Genomic DNA, 22,080 nt, shown 5'->3' on the forward strand with positions numbered 1-22,080 from the left:
AATGGAATTGTTTTCTTAATATTTCTTTCAGCTTCTTCATTGTTGGTGTATGAAAATGCAACAGATTTCTGTACATTGATTTTGTATCCTGTGACAATTCATTTATCAGTTCTAACAGTGTTTTCATGGAGTCTTGGGGTTTCTATATACAATATCATGCTGTTGGCAAAGAGAAAAAGTTTTACCACTTCCTTACCAATTCAGATGCCTTTTCTTTTCTTTTTTCTTTTTCTTTTTCTTTCTTACTTTTCTCTCTCTCTCTCTTTTTTCCCTGGATTGCTATGACTAGCTCTTCCAGGATTTTGTGAAATGAATGTGGGGAGAGTGGACCTCATTTACTTGTTCCTGACCTTAGGGGGGAAGCTCTCATTTTTCCCCATTTAGGGTGATGTTAACTGTGGGATTACCATATATAGCCTTTATTACGTTGAAGTATGTTCCTTCTACATCTATTTTTTTGAGGGTTTTTATCAGTTTGTTAAAAATATTTTCTGTATCTACATATCCTTTCTCTTGATGAGATAGACAACACTGATTTGTGAGTATTGAACTACCTTTGAAACCCAAGGATAAATTCTCATTGAGTGTGAGGAATGATACTTTTAATGTATGGTTGAAATTGGTTTGCTAGTGTTTTTTCATCATGTTGCTAGTACTTTGTTAAGAATTGTTCATCTGTGATTATCAGGTATATTGGCTTGCAAGTTTTTTTTTAAATTTAATTTTATTCTTTCAGTGTTCCAAGATTCATTGTTTATGTACCACAACCAGTGCTCCATGCAATATGTTCCCTCCTTAATACCCACCACCAGGCTCACCTAAACCCCAACCTCCTCCCCTCCAAAACCCTCAGTTTGTTTCTCAGAGTCTACAGTCTGTCATGGTTCAACTCCCTCTCCAATTTCCCCCATTTCCCTTTACTTTCATTCTCCTAATGTCTTCCATGTTATTCCTTATGCTCCACAAGTAAGTGAAACTATATGAAAATTGACTCTCTCTGCTTGACTTATTTCACTTAGCATAATCTCCTCCAGTCCCGTCCATACTGACACAAAAGTTGAGTGTTCACCCTTTCTCATGGAGGCATAATATTCCATTGTATATATGGACCATATCTTCTTTATCCATTCATCTGTTGAAGGGCATCTTGGCTCTTTCCACAGTTTGATGATTATGACCATTGCTGCTATGAACATTGGGGTACAGATGGCCCTTCTTTTCACTACATCTGTATCTTTGGGTTAAATGCCCAGTAGTGCAATTGCAGGGTCTTAGAGAAGCTCTATTTTTAATTTCCTGAGGAATCTCTACACTGTTTTCCAAAGTGGAATCACCAAGTTGCAATCCTACCAACCGTGTAAGAGGGTTTCCCTTTCCCCACATCCTTTCCAACACTTGTTGTTTACTGTCTTGTTAATTTTGGCCATTCCAACTGGTGTAAGGTGGTATCTCAATGTGGTTTTGATTTGAATCTCCTTGATGGCTAAGAATTATGAACATTTTTTTTATGTGTCTGTTAGCCATTTGTATGTCTTCTTTGGAGAAGTGTCTGTTCATGCCTTCTGTCTGTTTTTTAACATGAATATTTGTTTTGTGTGTGTTGAGTTTGAGGAGTTCTTTATAGCTCTTGGATATCAGCCCTTTGTTATAGTGTCATTTGCGAATATCTACTCCCATTCTGTGGGATGCCTCTTTGTTTTGTTGACTATTTCCTTTGCTCTGGAGAAAGTTTTTATCTTGATGAAGTCCCAAAAGTTCATTTTTGTTTTTGTTTCCTTTGAAGATGTGTCTTGAAAGCAGTTGCTGTGGCCAGTGTTGGAAAGGTTACTGCCTATGTTCTCCTCTAGGATTTTGATAGATTCCTGCCTCATGTTGAGGTCTTTTATCCATTTCAAGTTTATCTTTGTGTATGGTGTAAGAGAATGGTCAAGTTTCATTCTTCTATAGACAGCTGTCCAATTTCCCCAGCACTATTTATTGAAGAGACAATCTTTTTTCAACTGGATATTTTTTTCCTGCTTTGTAGAATATCATTTGACCGTAGAGTTGTGGGTCCATATCTGGACTCTCTACTCTGTTCCAACCGTCTATGTGTCTGTTTTTCTGCCACTACCATGCTGTCTTGGTGATCACAGCTCTGTAGTAAAACTTGAAATCAGGCCAATATATTACCCCCAGTGTTCTTTTTCTTTTTGAACATTCCCTTAGCAATTTGATGTCTTTTCTGGTTCCATACAAATGTTAGGATTGTTTGTTCCAGCTCTTTGAAAAATGGCAGTGGAATTTTGATTGGGATGGCATTGAAAGTATAGATTGCTCTGGGCAGTATAGACATTTTAACAATATTTATTCTTACAATCCATGATCATGGAATGCTTTTCCGTCTTTTTGTTTCTTCTTCAATTTCTTTCATGATTGTTCTGTATTTCCTCAATTACAGATCCATTACCTCTTTGGTTAGGTTTATTCCCAGGTATCAGATGGTTCTTGAAGCTATTGTAAATGGAATCAATTCTCTAATTTCCCTTTCTATATTTTCATTGTTAGTGCATAAGAAAGTAAGTGATTTCTGTGCATTGATTTTGTATCCTGCCACATTACTGAATTGCTGTATGAGTTCTAGTAGTTTGGAGGTTTAGTCTTTTGGGTTTTCCACATAAGGTATTATGTCTTCTGCAAAGAGAAAGAGCTTGAGTTCTTCTTTTTTCAGTTTGAATATCTTTTATTTCTTTTTGTTGTCTGATTGCTTTTGCTAGGACTTCTAGTACTTTGTTGACTACAGGGGCCAGAGTGAGCATCCTTGTCACGTTCCTGATCTCAAAGGGACAACTGTCAGCTATTCCCTATTGAGAGTGATATTCACTGTGGGTTTTTCATAGATAGATTTTATGAAGTTGAAGAATGTTCCCTCTATCCCTATACATTGAAACATTTTAATCAGGAATGGATGCTGTATCTTCTCAAATGCTTTTTCTGCATCAATTGAGAAGACCATGTGGTTTTTCTCCCTTCTTTTACTGATTTATCACATTGATTTTCGAATGTTGAACCTCCCTTGCATCCCAGGCAGAAATCCCACTTGGTCATGGTGGATAATCATTTTAAAGTACTGTTGGATCCTATTAGCTAGGATTTTGTTGAGAATCTTGGCATCTGTATTCAACAGGGATATTATTCTGAACCTCTCCTTTTTGGTTTGGTCTTTGCCTGATTAGGGGATCAGGTTAATGCTGGCTTCATAGAAAGAGTCTGCAAATTTTTCTTCTGTTTCTATTTTTTGAAACAGCTTCAGGAAAACAGGTATTACGTCTTCTTTGAGTATTTGGCAGAATTCCCCAGGGAATATGTCAGGTCCAGTACTTTTGTTTTTTTCGGAGGTTTTTGATCACTGCTTCAATCTCACTACTAGATATTGGTTTATTCAGGTTTTCAATTTCTTCCTGTTTCAGTCTTGGAACTTTATAGGTTTCCACAAATACTTCTATTTCTTCCAGGTTGATTAACGTAATGGCTTAAAAGTGTTGATAATAATTTCTGATGATTGTTTCTATTTCCTTGGTGTCATTCATGATCTCTCCGTTTTCATTCACAATTTTAATTTGGGTCCTCTCTCTTTTCTTTTGGATTAGTTTGGCCAGTGGTTTATCAATCTTAATTATTCTTTCAAAAAACCAGCTTCTCATTTCATCGATGTGTTCTTCTGTATCTCTAGTTTCTATCTCATTGATCTCTGCTCTAATCTTGATTTTTTCCCTTCCTGTGTGTGGGGTTGGCTTAATTTGTTGTAGATTCTCCAGTTCTTTAAGGTGTAAAGAGACCTGGTGTATTCTGGATTTTTCCATTTTTTTTGAGTGAGGCATGGATGGCTATGTATTTCCCCCTTAGAACCACCTTTGCCATATCCCATAGGTTTTAGACTGATGTGTCTTCATTCTCATTGGTTTCCATGACTTGTTTAAGTTCTTCTTTGATTTCCTGGTTGACCCAAGTATTCTTAAGCAAGGTGGTCGTTAGCTTCCAAGTGTTTGAATTCTTTCCATACCTTTTCTTGTGGTTGAGTTCCAGTTTCAAAGCATTGTGGTCTGAGAATATGCAGGGAATAATCTCAATCTTCTGGTATCGGTTGAGCCCTGATTTGTGACCCAGTATATGGTCTATTCTGGAGAAAGTTCCATGTGAGCACAAGAAGAATGAGTATTCTGTTGTTTTAGGGTGAAATGATCTATATATATATCGATGAGGTCCATCTGGTCCAATGTTTCCTTCAAAATTCTTATTTCTTTATTGATTTTTCTGCTTGGATGCTTTGTCTATTACTGACAGTGGCATGTTAAGATTCCCTACTATTAATGTATTCATAGCAATATGACTTTTTGTTTTGACTAATAGTCGGCTTATATAGTTGGCTGCTCCTGTACCGGGGGCAAACATATTTGCAATTGTTAGATGGATAGATGGATAGACCCATTAAGAATGACATAGTGTCCTTCTTTATCTCTGACTACAGTCTTTAGTTAAAAATTTAATTTATCTCATATAGAATCCCTACCCCATCTTTCTTTTGAGGCCTGTTTGCATGGAAGATTCTTCTCCATCCTTTCACTTTCAGTCTGGATGTATCTTTAGGTTCCAAATTGGTCTCTTGTAGACAACATATGGACGGGTCCTGTCATTTTATTCAATCTGTAATCCTGTGCCATTTTATGGGAGCATTTAAGTTGTTCACACTGAGAGTGATTATTGAAAGGTAAGTTTTTATTGGCATCACATTGCCTGTGAGGTCCTTGTTTCTATCAATTGTCTCTATGAATTTCTGTTCTATGTCACTCTTGGGTTCTTTCTCATTTTAGAGACCTCCCCCCACCTTTAATATTTCTTGTAGTGCCAGCTTGGTGACCACATACTTTTTTAAACCTTGCTGGTCTTGGAAACTCTTTATCTCTCCATCCATTTTGAATGTCAACCTTGCTGGATAATGTATTCCTGGCTGCATGTTCTCGTTTATGCACTGAATATGTCTTGTCAACCTTTTCTGTATTGCCAGGTTTCTTAGACAGGTCTGATGTTATTCTGATGGACCTTCCTCTGTACATAAGGAGTCTCTTCCCCTTAGCTGCCCTTAGGACCTCTTGTCTCAAATTATGATTCATGAATTTCAAAATCAAGTACTGGAGGTCTTTCTAGATTCATTGATTTTGGGGGATGTCATTTCTGCCTGTAGGATATGAACGCTTGAAAATTTCCCCAGATTGGGGAAATTTTCATCTAGAATTTGTTCAGCTATATCTTCTAGACTTCTCTCTTTATTCACCCACTCAGGGATCCGAATAATTCTGACTTTGGAATGTTTCATGGCGTCATTTATTTCCCTAATTCTGTTTTAATGGCTTCTAAGCTTTTTTTTTTTTTTTCCAGGCCTCCTCCTGATCCTTCTTCTCTGTCAGTTTGTCCTCTAGATCACTACTTCTACCTTTTGCCTTGGTTACCCTAGCTCTTAGAGTATTTAGATTAGATTAGATCTCATTGATAGCATTTTTAACTTCTGCCAGATCGGCTCTCACTTCTGCCCTTAGAGATGTTATGTTGTTACTAACGGTTTTCTCCAACGTAGCCACTGCCTGGGTAATTGTTACCCTGAATTACCTTTCTGACATACTGTTTATTTCCATATCTAGTAGTTCTTTAAGAGAAGGCATAGTCTCTGAATTTTTCCTCTGTTGGGTGTTCCTCCTCCTAGTTATTTTGGTGAGAGATGGTTGAAGGGATGAATAGCTGTACATATCAACCATAATCCAGACAAGGAACAGCCTGGAAAGTTTTGGAGCAATTGGAAGTCACCACCAAAAATAAATAAAAAGTAAAAAAAGAGAGAGAGAGTAAGTAGAAAAAAAAAAAGAAGAAAACTCAGCCAAAATGAGCTTCAAAAGTAAAAGTTATAATGTATATAAACAAAACAGACAAAAAGACCAACAAAAGTAAAGGACACAGAAAAAAAGAAGAACCCAGCCAAAATGAACCCCAAGAATAAGATTTATATAATACCAGAACAAAACTAATTCACAGAAACACTGACAGAAGAATAAGATGGGAGGGTGGTTATAAATCCTCCATGTGGGCGAGGAAGTTTATTTCAGTTCTTCCTGGGTGTGTATTGATACCTTTGTTAAAAGATTCAACTTTCCAGAGATACAGGGAAATTAAAATTGGTTTATATATGTAGTAGTATTGAATAGGGAAAATGGATTACCTTGAAGCTTATATCTATATGTATATTAAAAAAAAGAAATACAGATATAAGTATGAAAAATGTTCAAGTTAAAAAGGTATTATAGAATGTGTTGTATTAAACCTCTAGTTGTAATGGTAAATAGGTTAAAAAAATTAAAAGAACAAGAATTGTGAGAATGAAATTAAAAAAAAAAAGTTGTATCTAGGAAATACACAGGTTTTAGGGCAGTACCGGGAGCTTAATATATTGTTTTCCCCTCATGCTGGGGTTTTACCGTTTTATGGGGACCCTGTGGTGGTTGTCCTCTTGCTATTTTGGCTTGTCTTCTGGGGGACGGGCCTGCTGCATTGTTCTCTGGTCAGTTTTGCTTGGTTTGAGTTGCTCTGCAGGTTATCAAGGGGGGGGGGGCTCTGTGGAAACTGTTTTTCAGGCTTTTGTTCTCTGGAGATTTTTGTTCTTTGGTGGCTTTTTGTGGCTTTTCAGAGGGTCAGAGCAAAGAAAGAATCTGTCTGCACCCAGACCTCTGCCTCAGAGAGAATCCTCAGACTGTTTCTCTCTGGGTGGTCCAGAATACACAGACTGTCCCGCTGCAAACTCTGCTGAACAGTGCAGCATTCCACCTCAGCCATGGTCCCAGTGTTCACCTGAGTCCCCTGCTTGTCTCTGCACCCCTGTTCCACTAAAGTGATATTGGGCTGGGAGACCTTCTTCTGGTGGCTACCTTTGCAGAGACTGCTGTCTGGAGTCCAGACCCATTCTGGGTGCACTCAGACCCCACGGTCACACAGGTCATGGCAGGCTGTGGTCCTAGAGACTGCTGCCTGTCGCTCACACCATGCTCTCTCAGGTGCAGACGGGAGTGTGCCCAGCCAAGCTGTGATGCAAGCAGTGGAAAGCCACAGGCTCAGGGACCACCGACTGAAGGCCCCACCAGACTCATTCTGGCATGGGTGTTCACTGGTGGTGGCCATCCTGGCAACATGGGCTTAGGCCCCTGCCCATGACTGCCTGATTCCACCAGTTACCCCTTAAGATCTTTTTCTCTTTTTGAGTGCTTTTAACCAAAGGCCAAGTTAATGCTGGTCTTTTGTATTGGGGTATTACTTTTCAATGGGTTGCTTATGGTGGCCCCCTCCCCCTTTTGTTTATCCTCCAATATTAGACCAAGCATTCCCACTCCACTTTACCTCTCCACTGATGTCTTGTGCCCCCATAGAGATCTAGAAGTGTATAATCTTACATCTCAGCCTGATTTCATGGGTGTTCAGAGTAGATACTTAGTTCACTTTAGGAGACTAGTTGAAACAGGGTCTGTTACTTCTCCACCATTTGCCCCTCCTCTGCAGTTCTTATTTTTTAATGATGTCTTTATCTGGTTTTGATATTGGGATAATGTGGGTCTCATAGAAAGAATTTGGATTTTTTCCATCGTTTTCTATATTTTGGAATATTTTGAGAAGAAGAGGTATTAATTCTTCTTTTTACATTTCATAGAACTGACTTGTGAAACCATCTGATCATGGACTTTTGTTTGTTGGGAGTTTTTTGATTACTGATTCAATTTCTTTGCTGCTTATCAATCTGTTCACATTTCCTATTTCTTCCTGTTTCAGTTTTGGTAGTTTATGTGTTTCTAGGAATTTATCCATTTGTTCTACGTTGTACAGTTTGTTAACATACAGTTTTTCATTATATCCTCTTCTAATTGTATTTCTGTGGTGTTGGTTTTTATTTCTCCTCTTTTGTGATTTCATCTATTTGGATCCCTTCTCCTTTCCCCCCACCTAAGTTTCTAAATCTTTTCTTTTTGCTCTAATCTGTTCTTCCAATGGTTTTATATTTTGTTGTTTATTTTCTAGCTCTTTTATATATAAGGTAAGGTTGTTTATTTGAGATCTTTCTTGGTTTTTGAGGTAGGCATTTATTGGTATAATCTTCCCTCTTAGAACAACTTTTACTTCATCCCAGAGGTTTTGGACCATTGCATTTTCATTTTCACTTGTTTCCATGTCTTTTTAAAAAAGTTTCTTCTTTTATTTCCTGGTTGACACATATATTGTTTAGTAGAATATTATTTAACCTCCTTGTATTTGTGTTCTGTCCAGATTTTTTCTTGTGTTTGAATTATAGTATCATAATGTTGTGGTCAGAAAAGACACATTGTATGATTTCAATCATCTTGAATGTGTTGAGGCTTGTTTTGTGGCCTAATATGTGGTCTATTCTGTGGAATGTTTCATGGGCACTTGAAAAAAAAATGTTCTACTGTTTTAGGATGGAATGCTCTGAATATATCTGTTCAATCCACCTGTCTAGGGTCACTTTTTCTTTGTTAATTTCCTGTTTGCATGATCTGTCCACTGATATAAGTAAGATGTTAATGTCCCATAGTATTATTGTATTATTATTGATTAGTTCCCTTATGTTTGTTAACTCTTTTATGCATTGGGTTGTTATTATGTGGGTGCATAAATATTTACAATTGTTATATTTTATTGTTGGATTTTTCCCTTTATCATTATATAGTGTCTTTCTTTGTCTTATGTTACAGTCTTTGTTTTTACATCTGAAATTAGTCTCTTATAGGCAGCACATAGATCCTCTTGGTTTTTTAAATCCATTGGAGACTTTTGATTGGTGCATTTATCCCATTTACATTTAAAGTAATTATTGATAGATACATGTTTATTGCCATTTTATAATTTGTTTTGTCACTGTTTCTGAAGATTTTCTCTGATCCTTTTGTCTTTGTCTGTTTTGTGGGTTGCTGATTTTCTTTAGTGATATATTTGCATTTATTTTCCTTTATTCTTTGCACGTTATTAGTGGTTTTTGATATATGGTTATCATCAGGTTTGTGTATAACCCCTTCTACATATAACAGTCTATATTCAGTATATATGATGGTCATTCAATTTTAAATCCATTTTTAACCCTCTCCTCCCCATGTTTAAGGTATATATTGTTATATTATATATATATATAGAGAGAGAGAGAGAGAGAGAGAAAGAGAAAGAGACCAAAAGTGACAGTGTAAAGGTAGGAAGCACAAAAGTAGTAAAAATGAATATTTATGAAAATGAAAATTCATGAAAAATGAATACTTTTGAAATTATGAATATTTATGAAAAATCAATTAAGAGTCACAAAATCAAAAAATATATATATTATATATATAAATCAATTAAGAAAGTCACAAAATTAAAATATATATATTTATATTTTAATTTTGTGACTTTAATTGATTTTTTTCAAAAATATTCATTTTTTACTACTTTTGTGCTTCCTACCTTGGTACTGTCACTTTTGGTCTCTCCTTTCCACTCAGCCCCCTTATATATTTCTTGCAGGGCTGGTTAAGTGTTCATGAACTAGTTTTTGTTTATCTGATAAACTGTCTATTCTTCTATTCTGAATGATAACCTTGCTGGATAGAATATTCTTGGTTGCAGAATTTTCCCATTCAGCACGCTGAATATATCATGTCACTCTCTTCTGGCTTGCCAAGCTTCTGCTGAAAAATGTCCTGCTAGCCTTATGGATTTCCCTTGTAAGTTACCGTCTTCATTTGTCTTGCTGATTTTAATTTTTTTTCTTTTTACTTTTTTCCCAATTTAGTTACAATATGTCTTGGTGTGGGGTCTGTTTTTATTGATTTTGAGGGGATTTCTCTGCCTCCTGGATGTGGATGTCTATTTCCTTCCCCAGATTAGGGATGTTTTCAGCTATTATTTCTTCAAATAATTTTTTGCCCCCTTTTCTCTCTCTTCTTCTGATATTCCTGTAATACTAATGTTATTATGTTTGATGGAGTCACTAAGTTCCTCAAATCTATTCTCATTTTGTATAATGCTTTTTGTCTCTTTTGTTCAGCTTGGTAACTTTCCATTGCTCTGTCTCTATGTTATTAATTCATTCTTCTCCTTAGTCCAGCTAGCTGTTCACTCCAGGAAATGTGATTCTCATTTTGTTTATTGAGTCCTTTATCTCTGCTATATTATTCCTGATCTGTGTGTTAAGGTCTCACTCACGTTTTCCACACTTTTCTCAAGTTCAGTGAGTATCCTTGTAATCCTTGCTTTAAATTCTCAGACATGTTATTTAAATCTGTTTCACTTAGATATCTGGCCATGCCTTATCTTGTTCTTTCATTTGGGATAAATTTCTCAGTTTCTTCTTTTTGTCTGCTTCTCTGTTTCTCTGTGTTAAGACAGGCAATTATGTCTTCTGCTTTCAAAAGTAGAGACTTTATGAAGAAGAGGTCCTGGAATGACCTGCAGTGCAGTGTCCCCTCTTCACCAGAACCTGACACTTCAGGAGAGTATCCTATGCATGTTGCTAATTTCCTGCTCTTGCATCTGAGTCAATTTTCCTTCCAGTGCAATCATCTTCACTGACTCTGCCTAATGCTTTCTGTCTATGGTGTTAGTGGGACTCAGGAAGACCAGCTTTGAGAGGGCATGCCTGCTTGATAAATTGGGATTGAGGCATCATTTTTACCAAAAAAATTTTCTGAGCTATTAGTCCTATGCTGTATCCCCCCAAGAAGTGTGATTGCTGGGTCTGCACACCAGTGTGGCTGTGGGTGTGAGGCTGGGCACTGAGCTTGGGAATGGCTGGACACAACTGAGCATGGTTCAACAATATGGGCTGATGCTGCAAGTTGTCTTGGCATAGCACATTGTCACAATGGTGTACCTGGCAGCTGCATGTGATGCATGTGCAACTTAACAAAAATTTCTGTGAGCCTAGAGCTGAAGTTAACAAGCTTGGAGTAGGTGAGTCCTCCAGAGAATTTGTGGACATTGTGCATTGCTAGTGTGTTAGGTAGAAAGTGTCTATGCTGCCCAGCCACCCACAGGTGGCCCTTTGTTTATGCTAGAGGGCAGGTGAAGTGAAAGTTGCCTGCCAGGTCCTTTGTTTTCAAAGAAGTCCCCCAACACACTCCAAAATCAGTATGAACAAATCTGTCTCCCATTTGTTCCCAGTGTTGTGTAAGTTATTTTCTTTTTATGTTGCCCTTTTGTGCAGGTTGCTGTGTCTTTAAGGATGGTGACCCTGTTACCACTCACCCTCCCAGGTAGCCCAATGCTGAATCAGCTGACTTTTAAAGCTCTAAGGTCCTAGTCCCACTGGTTATAGAAACTCATGGGATTCAGCCCCTCTGGTTTTCAAAGCCAAATATTATCTGAATTAATCCTCCCCATATGAGCTACCTGGTATGAGGGTTCATTTCCCTGCCTTCTCCCTGCATGCAGCTCCTTCCCTTTTGTAGACAACCTTCCTCCACCTTTCTGACTTCCCTAAACTTTAAGATGCAGCTTCTTCTCTGTATTTAGTTGTGGAGTTTGTTCTGCCAGTCTTTGAATCACTCTTTGACTTATTGACTTGGATGTGGATGATACCTAGTCATAAACATGGGGCTAGATTAGCACAGGGTTCTCCTACTCTGCTGATACTTAACCTATTGAGCCACCCAGGTGCTCCTCATGTGTTAAATCTTAATCCCCAATGTGATAGTATTTATATGGAGGGCCTTTAAGGGGTCATTAATGGGATAAATGCCTTCATAAAATAGACCTCAAGGAACTCCAGAGATCCCTTATGCTATGGGAGGTCACAGTGAGAATATGGCTATCTAAGAACCAGAATGTGGGTCCTCAACATACACTGCATCTGCCAGTCTATGCTATTTTTATTATCTTGTTTTTGCTATGACAGCCCAAAAGGACAAAGACAATACAGAATGGTCAGTTAAATAACAAGTTTATATTCACATAGTTTTGGAGGCTAAAGGTCTAAGATCAAAATGTCAGCAGGTGTGGATTCTTCTGAGGCCTCTCTTCTTGTCTTGCAGGAAGGCAACTTCTACCTTTGTCATTATATGGTCTTTCCTCTGTGTGCACACATCCCTGGTATCTCTGCATAATTCAGAATACTGACAAATTTATAGCAAACTCAATATCCAAAGTTTAATAAATTATAGCACAATAACTCAGTAGACTATTATGTAGTCTTTACATTTAGCCATTGCATATTTACTTGGTAAATGTGATATCTGAAGTAACAAAGCAGAGTGTAAAAATTGGTATCCATATGAGCAAAGCACTGGGAAGATCTCAAAGAAGTGAAAATATTTATGAAGTTGAATGTTAAGAATATGAGCATGTGATTTCTATATTTTTTATAAATGAGTAAATGCACATATTTTACACAGTGTCCAATATTCTCAGACCCATACCTCTTCACAAAACAGAGTCAGTGTTTTAGGCAGTATATGAGATAGAGTAATCCAGGTGGACATGGTAATGTCACATTTCCGGAAAGGGAATAGGATCAGGACCACTGACCTCTGAATGAATGAACCACATCATACAAATAGATAGGGTAGCCAACACAACCTCTTTCTTTCTTTCTTTCTTCCTTTCTTTCTTTCTTTCTTTCTTTCTTTCTTTCTTTCTTTCTTCTTTCTTTCTTTCTTTCTTTCTTTTCTTTCTTTCTTTCTTTTATTTTGTTTTATTTTATTTTATTTTCTCAGTGTTCCAAGATTCGTTGTTTATGTACCACACCCAGTGCTCCATGCAATACATACCCTCCTTAATACCCACCACCAGGCTCACCCAACCCCCCAACCCCCTCCCCTCTAAAACACCCAGTTTGTTTCTCAGTGTCCCCAGTCTCTTGTGGTTCATTTCCCCCTCTGATTTCCCCCTACTGATTTTCTTATCCTTCTCCTAATGTCCTCCATGTTATTCCTTAGTTCCACAAGTAAGTGAAACCATGTGATAATTGACTCTCTCTGATTGACTTATTTCACTCAGAATAATCTCCTCCAGTCCTGTCCATGTTGATAGAAAAGTTGGTTATTCATCTTTTCTGATGGCTGAGTAATATTCCATTGTATATATGGACCATATCTTCTTTATTCATTCATCTGTTGAGGGGCATCTTGGCTCTTTCCGTAGTTTGTCAATTGTGGACATTGCTCAGCAAAACAAAGAGGCAAACCATGGAATGGGAGAATATATTCACAAATGATGCAACAGATAAAGGGCTAATATCCAAGATCCATTTTCTTCTCTTTTTGTTTCAAATTTTATTTAAATTCTAGTCAGTTAAAGTTTCAGGAGTAGAACTTAGTGATTCATCAATTACATATAACACTCAGATTATCACAACATGTGCCCTCCTTTATGCCCATCACCAGTTTAACCTAACACCCACCCACCACGTTCCATCAACCCTCAGTTTGCTATCATTAAGAGTCTCTGATTCTTAATGGTTTGTTTCCCTCTCTTTTTTCCCTCTTCCCATATGTTCATCTGTTTTCTTTCTTAAATTCCACATATGAATGAAATCCTATGGTATTTGTCTTTCTCTGACTGACTTATTTGCTTAGCATAATACACTTTAGTTCATTCACATCATTGCAAATGGCATTCATTCTTTTTTTTTTTTTGGCTGAGTAATATTCCTTAGTATCTATATCCTACATCTACTTTATCCATTCATCAGACAATGGACATTTGGGCTCTTTCCATAATTTCACTATCGTTGATACTATTGTTACAAACACTGGGGTACATGTGACTTTGAGTTATTAGATTTGTATCCTTTGGATAAATACCTAGCAGTGCAATTACTGGGTTGTAGGGTAGTTCTATGTTTAACTTTTTGAGTAACCTCCCTACTGTTTTCCAGACTGGCTGCACCAGTTTGCCTTCCCACTAACAGTAAAAGACAGTTCCCCTTTCTCCACATCCTTGCCAGCACCTGTTGTTTCCTGTGTTGTTGAATTTAGCTATTCTGACACTGTGTGAGGTGATAACTCATTATGGTTTTGATTTTTACTTCCCTGCTAATGAGTGAGGTTAAGGTTTTTTTCATGTGTCTGTTAGCCATCTGTATGTATTATTTGGAGAAACATCTGCTCATGTATTCTGTCCATCTCTTAACCAGATTATTTATTTTGGAGGTGTTGACTTTGATAAGTTACTTATAGATTTTGGATTCTAGCCCTTTATCAGATAAATCATTTGCAAATACCTTCTCCCATTTCATAGGTTGATTTTTAGTTTTGTTGATTGTTTCCTTTGTTGTGCAAAAGGTATTTATTTTGATGAAGTCCTGATAGTTCATTTTCACTTTTGTTTCCCTTGTCTTCTGTGATGTGTCTAGCAAGCTGTTGCTACAGCCCATGTCAAACTGGTTGCTGTCTATATTATCCTCCAGGATTTTGATTGATTCTTGTCTTACACTTAAGTCTTTCATTCATATTGAATTTATTTTTGTGTATGATATAGGAAAGTGGTCCAGTTTCATTTTATTATTTCTCTATGCTTTTTTCAAGTCCAGATACTATTGTTTTGACTATTGTTCTGCATTCTTGTTCAGATATATTGCTTATATCTGTTTTGAGCAAGTATCTGGTTGTATTTCTTGTTAATCTTTCTTTTGAAGAGAATTTCTCCATCTTGTCATTATGTCTAGGTTTTTGTATCTTGCATGTTATGAAAGCTTTTTATGTTTCTTGCTCCTGAGAGTAATATTATATTAATAAAGGGTTATAAACTGTGTGGTCCTGTCACTTCAGGAAGTGTTTCTCGTGTATGCTGTGTGTACTCTGCTTTTGTGTTTTGGCTGCTCTTTACCACAAATTCAGTCCTCTGCAGAATTCCTCTTTGCTTGCAGTGGGAAGTGTTTGGACTTTTAACTAGGTGTGCTTTGATTTGTTTGTTAATATAAGACTTAAAAAAAAAAAGCCTGATCCAAGAAAGGTGAAAAGAAAAAGGAAAAAAAAAGCAAACAAACAAAAATTATAAGCTGATTCCAAAGAAAAACAAAGACAGAATAAAGAAGAGGGGAAAAAAAAAGATCTTGTCCCAAAAGGAGAGGCTTAAACAAGCAGACCAACAAATGAACAAAAAACTACAAGCCTGATTCCAAAGAAAGAAGAAAGAGAGAGAGAGAGAGAGAGAGGAAAGAAAAAAAATAAATTAAAAACTTTTTAAATAAATAAATAAGAATTTTTAAAAATCTGATCTTATGTCTACCATAACTGAAGCTGATGCTTTGGAGCACTCTATCAGTAGACTTGGTATATGTGGGTGCCCTGAGTTGGTCCTCTGGGGGAGAGGCTCATTGCTCTGGCTTACAGTCAGACCTGTCCTCGTAAATATGCCCCTGCCAGGCAAAGGGAAGAGTGGTTTGGTGTATGTGACTACAACCTCCACTGGGGGGGCTGTTTTTTCTCTGAAGTCCAACCACACTGTTGGCCTGGTTGGTGGGGGTGGAAGATCGTGTCAATCTGCACTTGTCCCCAGAGAGGGGAACTTGGGGGCCACCACTGTTCAGGAGGCCCTCACAAACAGCAAACAATCTTCACCCCAATGTCCCAGGCTTTTGTCAGATTGCTGCCCTCAACCTGTCTGTGCCTGGGTCATCGAATTGCCCAGTACCACAGCTCTGTATTTATCTCTGGTCAGTGGCTGGGATTCAAAACTCCAAATCTGAAAGACCTGACAACATGCAGACCCATCTCCCTCCCCCATAAGAGCCTCACACCCTGCACCTGACACCATTCTGTCCCAGAAAAGCAATTGCATGGCTGTGCAGGTCCCTAGAATCTATTGTGAAACCAGGTTATCAGCCTTCTGAGTATGCCTTTGTTCCCTGCTGTTGAACAGCCACTGAATGGCACTGGAGAGGCAATATACCCTCTTTGTCTTTGAAAAGGCAAATACCTTCTTCCTAATGTACTTTAGGAAGGGGACCATCATCTCCCACTGTGACCCAGGGGATCCTCACACTGCAGTATCTTTCATGAGCCCTATACATTGCTCTTTCTCCCACTCTCTCCCTCTCTCCCTGATTTCTTTCCCCAAAAAGGGCTCCCTCCCCTCCACAGCACTATGGTTTTTTCTCTCATCCAATTCATGTCTCTGAGCCTTGCATCTGTCACATTATCTCTCTCCCTCTTTTAGTGAAAAATGATTTCTTTTAAAAAAATATTTTATTTAGTTATTTGATAGAGAGCAAGCACAGCAGGGAGGGCAGCAGGCAGAGGAAGAGGGAGAAGGAGAAGTATTGCTGAGCGAGAATCTTGATGAGTACTCAATCCCAAGAACCGGAGATCATGACCTGAGCCAAAGGCAGACACTTAATGACCGAGCCACCCAGGCACCCCTGTGCAAAATGTTTTCTTAACGCTAAGATTGAAATTCTAGTTGTTCAAAATAATTTGATGTTGATCTAGCAGTATCCATTGGATGAGACAAGCCCAGGGTCTCCCTACTACTCTGCCATCTTAGTTCCCTCTCCTATCTGAAATCTCCATTCCTCTCCTTTCAATCTGCAGGTGTCTTTAGGTCTAAAATGAGTCTCTTCTAAGCAGCATATAGATTATTCTCTTTTTTTTTCAAGATTTTATTTATTTGCCAGAGAGAGAGACACAACAAGAGAAGGAACACAAGCAGAGGAGTGGGATGGGAAAAGCAGGCTTTCTGCTGAGCAGGGAGCCTGATGCTGGGCTCCATCCCAGGACCCTGCAATCATGACCTGAGCTGAAGGCAGTCGCTTAACCAACTGAGCCACCCAGGTGCCCCTTGTTCTTGTTTTTTTAATCCATTCTGATGTCCTCTGTCATTTAATTGCAGCATTTAGTCCATTTACCTTCAGAATAATTGTTGATATGAATTTAGTGTCATTGTGTTACCTGTATAGTTCGTGTTTTTGGTGATGCTCTCTGTTCCTTTCTATTCTTTGTTGCCTTTTGCCTTTTTTCCCCACTCAAAGAGCCCCCTTTAATATTTCTTGTAGAGCTCATTTCATGCTCATGACCTCCTTTACTTTTTGTTTGTCGGGGAAAACCTTTATCTCTCCTATTCTGAATTACAGGATTGCTGGATAAAGTATTCTTGGCTGCATATCTTCCCATTCAGTACACAAAATGTATCATGCAACTCTCTTCCAGCCTGCCACACTTCTATGGACAGATCTGTTGTGAAACTGATGTGTCTCCCATGTATGTTAAGGGCTCCCCCCTACTGCTGCTTTCAACATTCTTTCCTTTTCTGCATATATCTTGTATATTTGACTATGATATGTTTTGGTGATGGCTGGCTTCTGTTGAATTTAATGGGAGTTCTCCATGCACCTTGGATTTTGCTATTTGTTTCCTTCCCCAGATTAGGCAACTTTTCATCTATAATTTACTCAAATGAAACTTCTGCCCCCTTTTCTTTCTCTTCTTCTGGAACTCCTATGATAGGAATGTTATGCTTTAAGAAGTTGCTGAGCTCTCTAAGTTTACATTTGTGTTCTAATACTTTTCCTTCCCTGTTTAGCTTCATTATTTTCCATAATTTTATCTTTTAAATCAGTGATTCATTCCTCTGCTTCTTCCATCCTCATTTTCATGGCCTCCAGTTGGGTTTGCCTCTGAGTTATAGCATTTTTAATTTTGGCCTGACTAGTTTTTTAGTTTTTTTAAAATCTCTGCAGTAAGGGATTCTTTAGTGTCTTCTATGTTTTTTTATGCCCAGCTACAATCCTTATAATTGTTGTTTTAACATCTGTTTCATACATCTTATATCTGTTTTGATTCAATTTCTGGCCATTACTTCTTCCTGTTCTTTCTTTAGAGGTGAATTCCTACATCTTGTCATTTTGTCTAGGTCACTGTTCTTTTGTGTGTATGCGCGATTGTTAGGAAAGCCTGTTATATTTGTGTTCCTGAGAGTAATGGCTATATTAAGAAGAGGTCCAAAAACTAGGGCAGAGGTCTTATATGCATTCTTCTGTTGTGCTTTGATTGCCCCTATCTTCAGGTAAATCCTTTGCATAGTTTCTTCTTGTCTGTATCGGGAGGTGTTTGGGCCTTGTCCACTGTGTGGCAAGTTTTACCTAGGTGTGTTTGGTCTGTTTTTTAAAAGAAATTAGATCTAAAGAAAGACTCTAGATCCCATTTGCCCTATAGCTAAAGCTTTGCAGCCCTCTATTATCAGTAAATTTGGTGCCTGTGAGGGGTTTGTGTTGGTCTTCTGGGGACGGGAGCTGCTGGGCTGATTTTCATGCAAATCTGCCCTAGTAAACATACACCTGTAGGGCTTAATGCAAGCAACTCCAGTCTCCACTGTAGGACACTGTGTTATTCACTGAAGTTGGTCTGTGTTGCAGTGCAGGGGAGGGTAATGGCTTTGCTCCACTTTCTCCTCCTTGGAGTGGAGAGTTTGAACCCATCACTCTTTAGGAAACACTCACAGAAGAGTGAATAATCACCCCTCTTGTGTCCCCAGCTTCCATCAGATCCTTGTCTTCACCTTGTCTGTGTTTGAGTTATCTGCCTGCCACGTGGTATACTACTCTTGTGTTTTATCTTGGGCATGAACCTGGGTTTCAAAACTCTAAATTTTATGGACCCACATGGCACAGACCTGTAGTGATCTTATAGGAGAGGGTCACTATGCTTTTGCTATTTGTTGGTTTGTCCCATTAGAGCAGTTTCATGACCATGCAGTGGTTGAGAGTTTATGGTAAATCACAGCAAAAAGCCAGCACCAAAGTTTGCTGCCCTCATCAAGTGTCTTTTTTCCTTAGCCAGGTAAGGGGGAGACACATTGGCATCACCAGAATGGGAGGCTGTAGTGGTCAGTTAATGGCCTTCAACAAGTTAGTGCTTTCAAAAGCTATTCATTATGATTCTTGATTTGTTTAGACTACCTGTAACTATATCATTAGTGAGAGTTATTTAGTGTTCTCAGAAGCAGCTTAAATCCAAGGTTATTGAAACTTTCTGAACCGATTATGAAAATAAGTTCCCTATGTTTAATAATGATTTTCTAAGTATTAAGATTAATAATTTCACCCCTAACAGGGAATTTTCAAAAAGCCTCTCATGGAAAGTTGCCAAATTGCAATCTGTTCATATAAATGTTTTTCAGGTGGAAGTGAGTCCTCCTGGGATAAGGATAAGATGCAATCTTCTCTTGCTGCTCCTGGACCCCAACATGGACTTGCTCATGCAGCCCTGGCTAGCCAGCCAGGCCTTGGGGGTACTCCTGCCCTCAATCCACTGCAGCAGAACCACTTACTGACCAATAGTATGTATTCTGTCCTTTCAAAAGTTGGTGTGTTGAGAAAAATACCACACAAGACCCACTAGAAACCTTGGTCAAGCAGGGTTAGTGTATTTTCCTTCCACAATGTTCAACAATTTGAAGTCATAAGGATAGATTGAGAAGGATTCATTTGAAAGTGTGGGTTTTATAGAGTAAAGATGGATTTAGAGGGCATGTAGCAGAGTAAAAATACATGGGAAATCATGTAACAGAGTAATTAAGAAAGTTGTCTATAGTCACATAAACTTGGGTTTGAAATCCACATCTTTTGAATTCCATGCTACTATTTGACTTGGAGAATTCATCTAACTTTTCCAAGTCTCCACAGTGTCCACAACTACAAAGGAAGAATAAAAATATACCTATTAGGTAAGGTCATTGTGAGTGCTAAAAATAACAAAAGAAAAGCTATTAGTGACTTGCATACAGTAAGAACTGTATACATTATAAGTATTATTATTACTCATTAATTGAATGTATACAAATTCAAGTTTAGATGATGTTTTTAGGAACTTCAAAAACTCAGAAGTCTTTCTGTAGGAAAGTGTGTCTTATATACATTACTTGACTAAAACACCACTTTTATTTTTTTTAAATCCTAATTTTCTTATAAGCAGGAATCTGAGAGAAAACTTTCATTATTTCTTTCCCTGAGATTTTCATTCTCTCACTAAACCTTAGGATTAAAACAACAGAGCAAAGAGATTCTGAAATATTTTAATATGATGTCTTAAATCTTAATGAAATTTATCAGTTTCAAGCATACAGAATGAGCTATGGGTCTTTAAAATGTTATAAACTCAAATATGAAAGGTACATAGAGGTGAAATATTAAGCAAAGATAACTAAATAAATTCCAAGAAAGTTATAAATATTGTGTTATGAGAAGTTGAAAAAAGGACTGATTAAAGTTGACTTATTTCATAAAGCAGGAAAGCTTGGAAGACTTCTGGTTTCTGGTCTGACAAGTTTAGAAGTCACTCCTCATCAAAGCAAGATTAAAAAAAAAAAACTCTTTTAAATCCATCAGAGACTGAATTCACAGGGCAGAGCTATCCCCCAAATTGAAGAGATAGGCAGATATAGAAAATCAGAACTTACAGGGAGCTAGCTAGAGTCTCGTAGAAATATTTAAATTGCTAGAGATTCAGTTTGGACCTAGTGTGAGATATAAAAACCCCTGGGGGCCAATTCCTAGTGGGTCTCTGCACTTTCATAAGCCTTAACTCCAGGAGCACCTTGAGGTTCTCATGGTGATGACCTGAGAAAATGCCTTTCATGTTTCTTGCTGGGAGACAGAAGTACCCATTTTAAAATATGCTCAAAGTGTTCTGTTCACCTCAACAAAGGCCAACCCTCAAAGGAAACTACTTTGCCAGAGTTAAACTACTTTGTTTTACCAGAGTCTAACTGCTGTGGGGGAAAGGATAAATTAAAGTCCAGCATCCTGTAATCATTAATGTGAGATAAGGGACATGCACTTCTCTAGCCCCTTTAACATTTCCTATGTGAAAAGAGAAATACTCAACTTTAGACCCCTCTAGTCTTCCTCTCTCACCTAAGAGAGATAAAAGCTAAAAATCCTTTGTGAAAATCATAGCCCAAAGACACAGACTCATTAAGAGACTGAAATCTAATCATGTTTCTCCTCCTTACACATGTTACCACCACCACAATAAGGCTCTATATAAGAACAGTGGATTGCAACTGAGGAAACTGAAGTCCTCACACCAAATTGAATTTGGATTCTTTAGGACACACCAAAGATAATAAGGAGGACAAGAAATTACCACTAACACAACAGCTACAGGGAACAGTAAATATAACTTAATTCCAAGTTGAGCCAGGTTATCTGGTCCAGGACAGGAATTCAGGAAAAGCATAATTGAACTGAGAAGCAACATTAATCAACTGGCTCTAATGGACTTTTATAGAATATTTTATCCAACAACAGAAGGATAGGCAATCTTTCAAACCTGAACCACGAAGAAATAGAAAATCTGAACAGACTGATGACAAGTAATGAAACTAAATCAGTAATGTAAACATAACCCCCGTAAAAAAAAGTCCCAGACCAGATGGCTTCAGAGGCAAACTCTACCAAACATTTAAAGAGGAATTAATGCTTATTCTCCTCAAACTATCCCAAAAAATTGAAGAGAAAAAAAAATTCAAATACATTATACAAGGCCAGAGTTACCCTGATACCAAAACCAGGTAAACACCATTAAAAAACAAAAACAAAAAAAAACCTACAGATCTATATCCCTGATGAATATATATGCAAAAACCATCAACACAACATTAGGAAACTACATTCAACAATACATTAAAAGGATTATTCAACATGACCAAGTAGGATTTATTCAGGGAATGCAAGAATGGTTCAATATCCACAAATCAATCACCATCATACACGACATCAACAAACTAAGGATAAAAATCATATGATCATTTAAATACACGCAGAAAAGTTATTTTAAAAAATGCCTATTCATTATAAAAAACTCTCAACAAAAGTGGTGTTGTAGAGGGAACATAGCTCAAAATACTAAAAGCTATATATGAAAAATCCACAGGTAACATCTTAATCAAAAGAAGCTGAGAGCTTTTCCTCTAATATTAGGAACAAAAAAGGATGTCTAATCTTCTCATTTTTATCAAGTTAGTACTGAAAATCCTAGCCACAGTAATCAGACAAGAAAAAAGAAATAGATATCCAAATAGTTAAGG

General features: G+C 37.7%; 1 protein-coding gene across 3 annotated transcripts in view; it reads left to right on the forward strand.

Annotated features, from left to right (window-relative positions):
* The window catches only part of DACH2 (dachshund family transcription factor 2), a gene marked incomplete at both ends in the record, with an annotated part of 854,168 nt that overhangs the window by 672,162 nt on the left and 159,926 nt on the right, over positions 1-22,080 (forward strand). For all 3 annotated transcript variants that reach the window (XM_080794934.1, XM_080794935.1, XM_080794936.1), the window contains one exon: positions 19,171-19,329. In XM_080794934.1, the coding sequence (XP_080651060.1) occupies positions 19,171-19,329 (159 nt within the window). The remainder of the gene's footprint in view (positions 1-19,170; positions 19,330-22,080) is intronic.

Source organism: Martes martes, assembly GCF_963455335.1.
Source record: "Martes martes genome assembly, chromosome: X".
Taxonomy (NCBI): Eukaryota; Metazoa; Chordata; class Mammalia; order Carnivora; family Mustelidae; genus Martes; species Martes martes.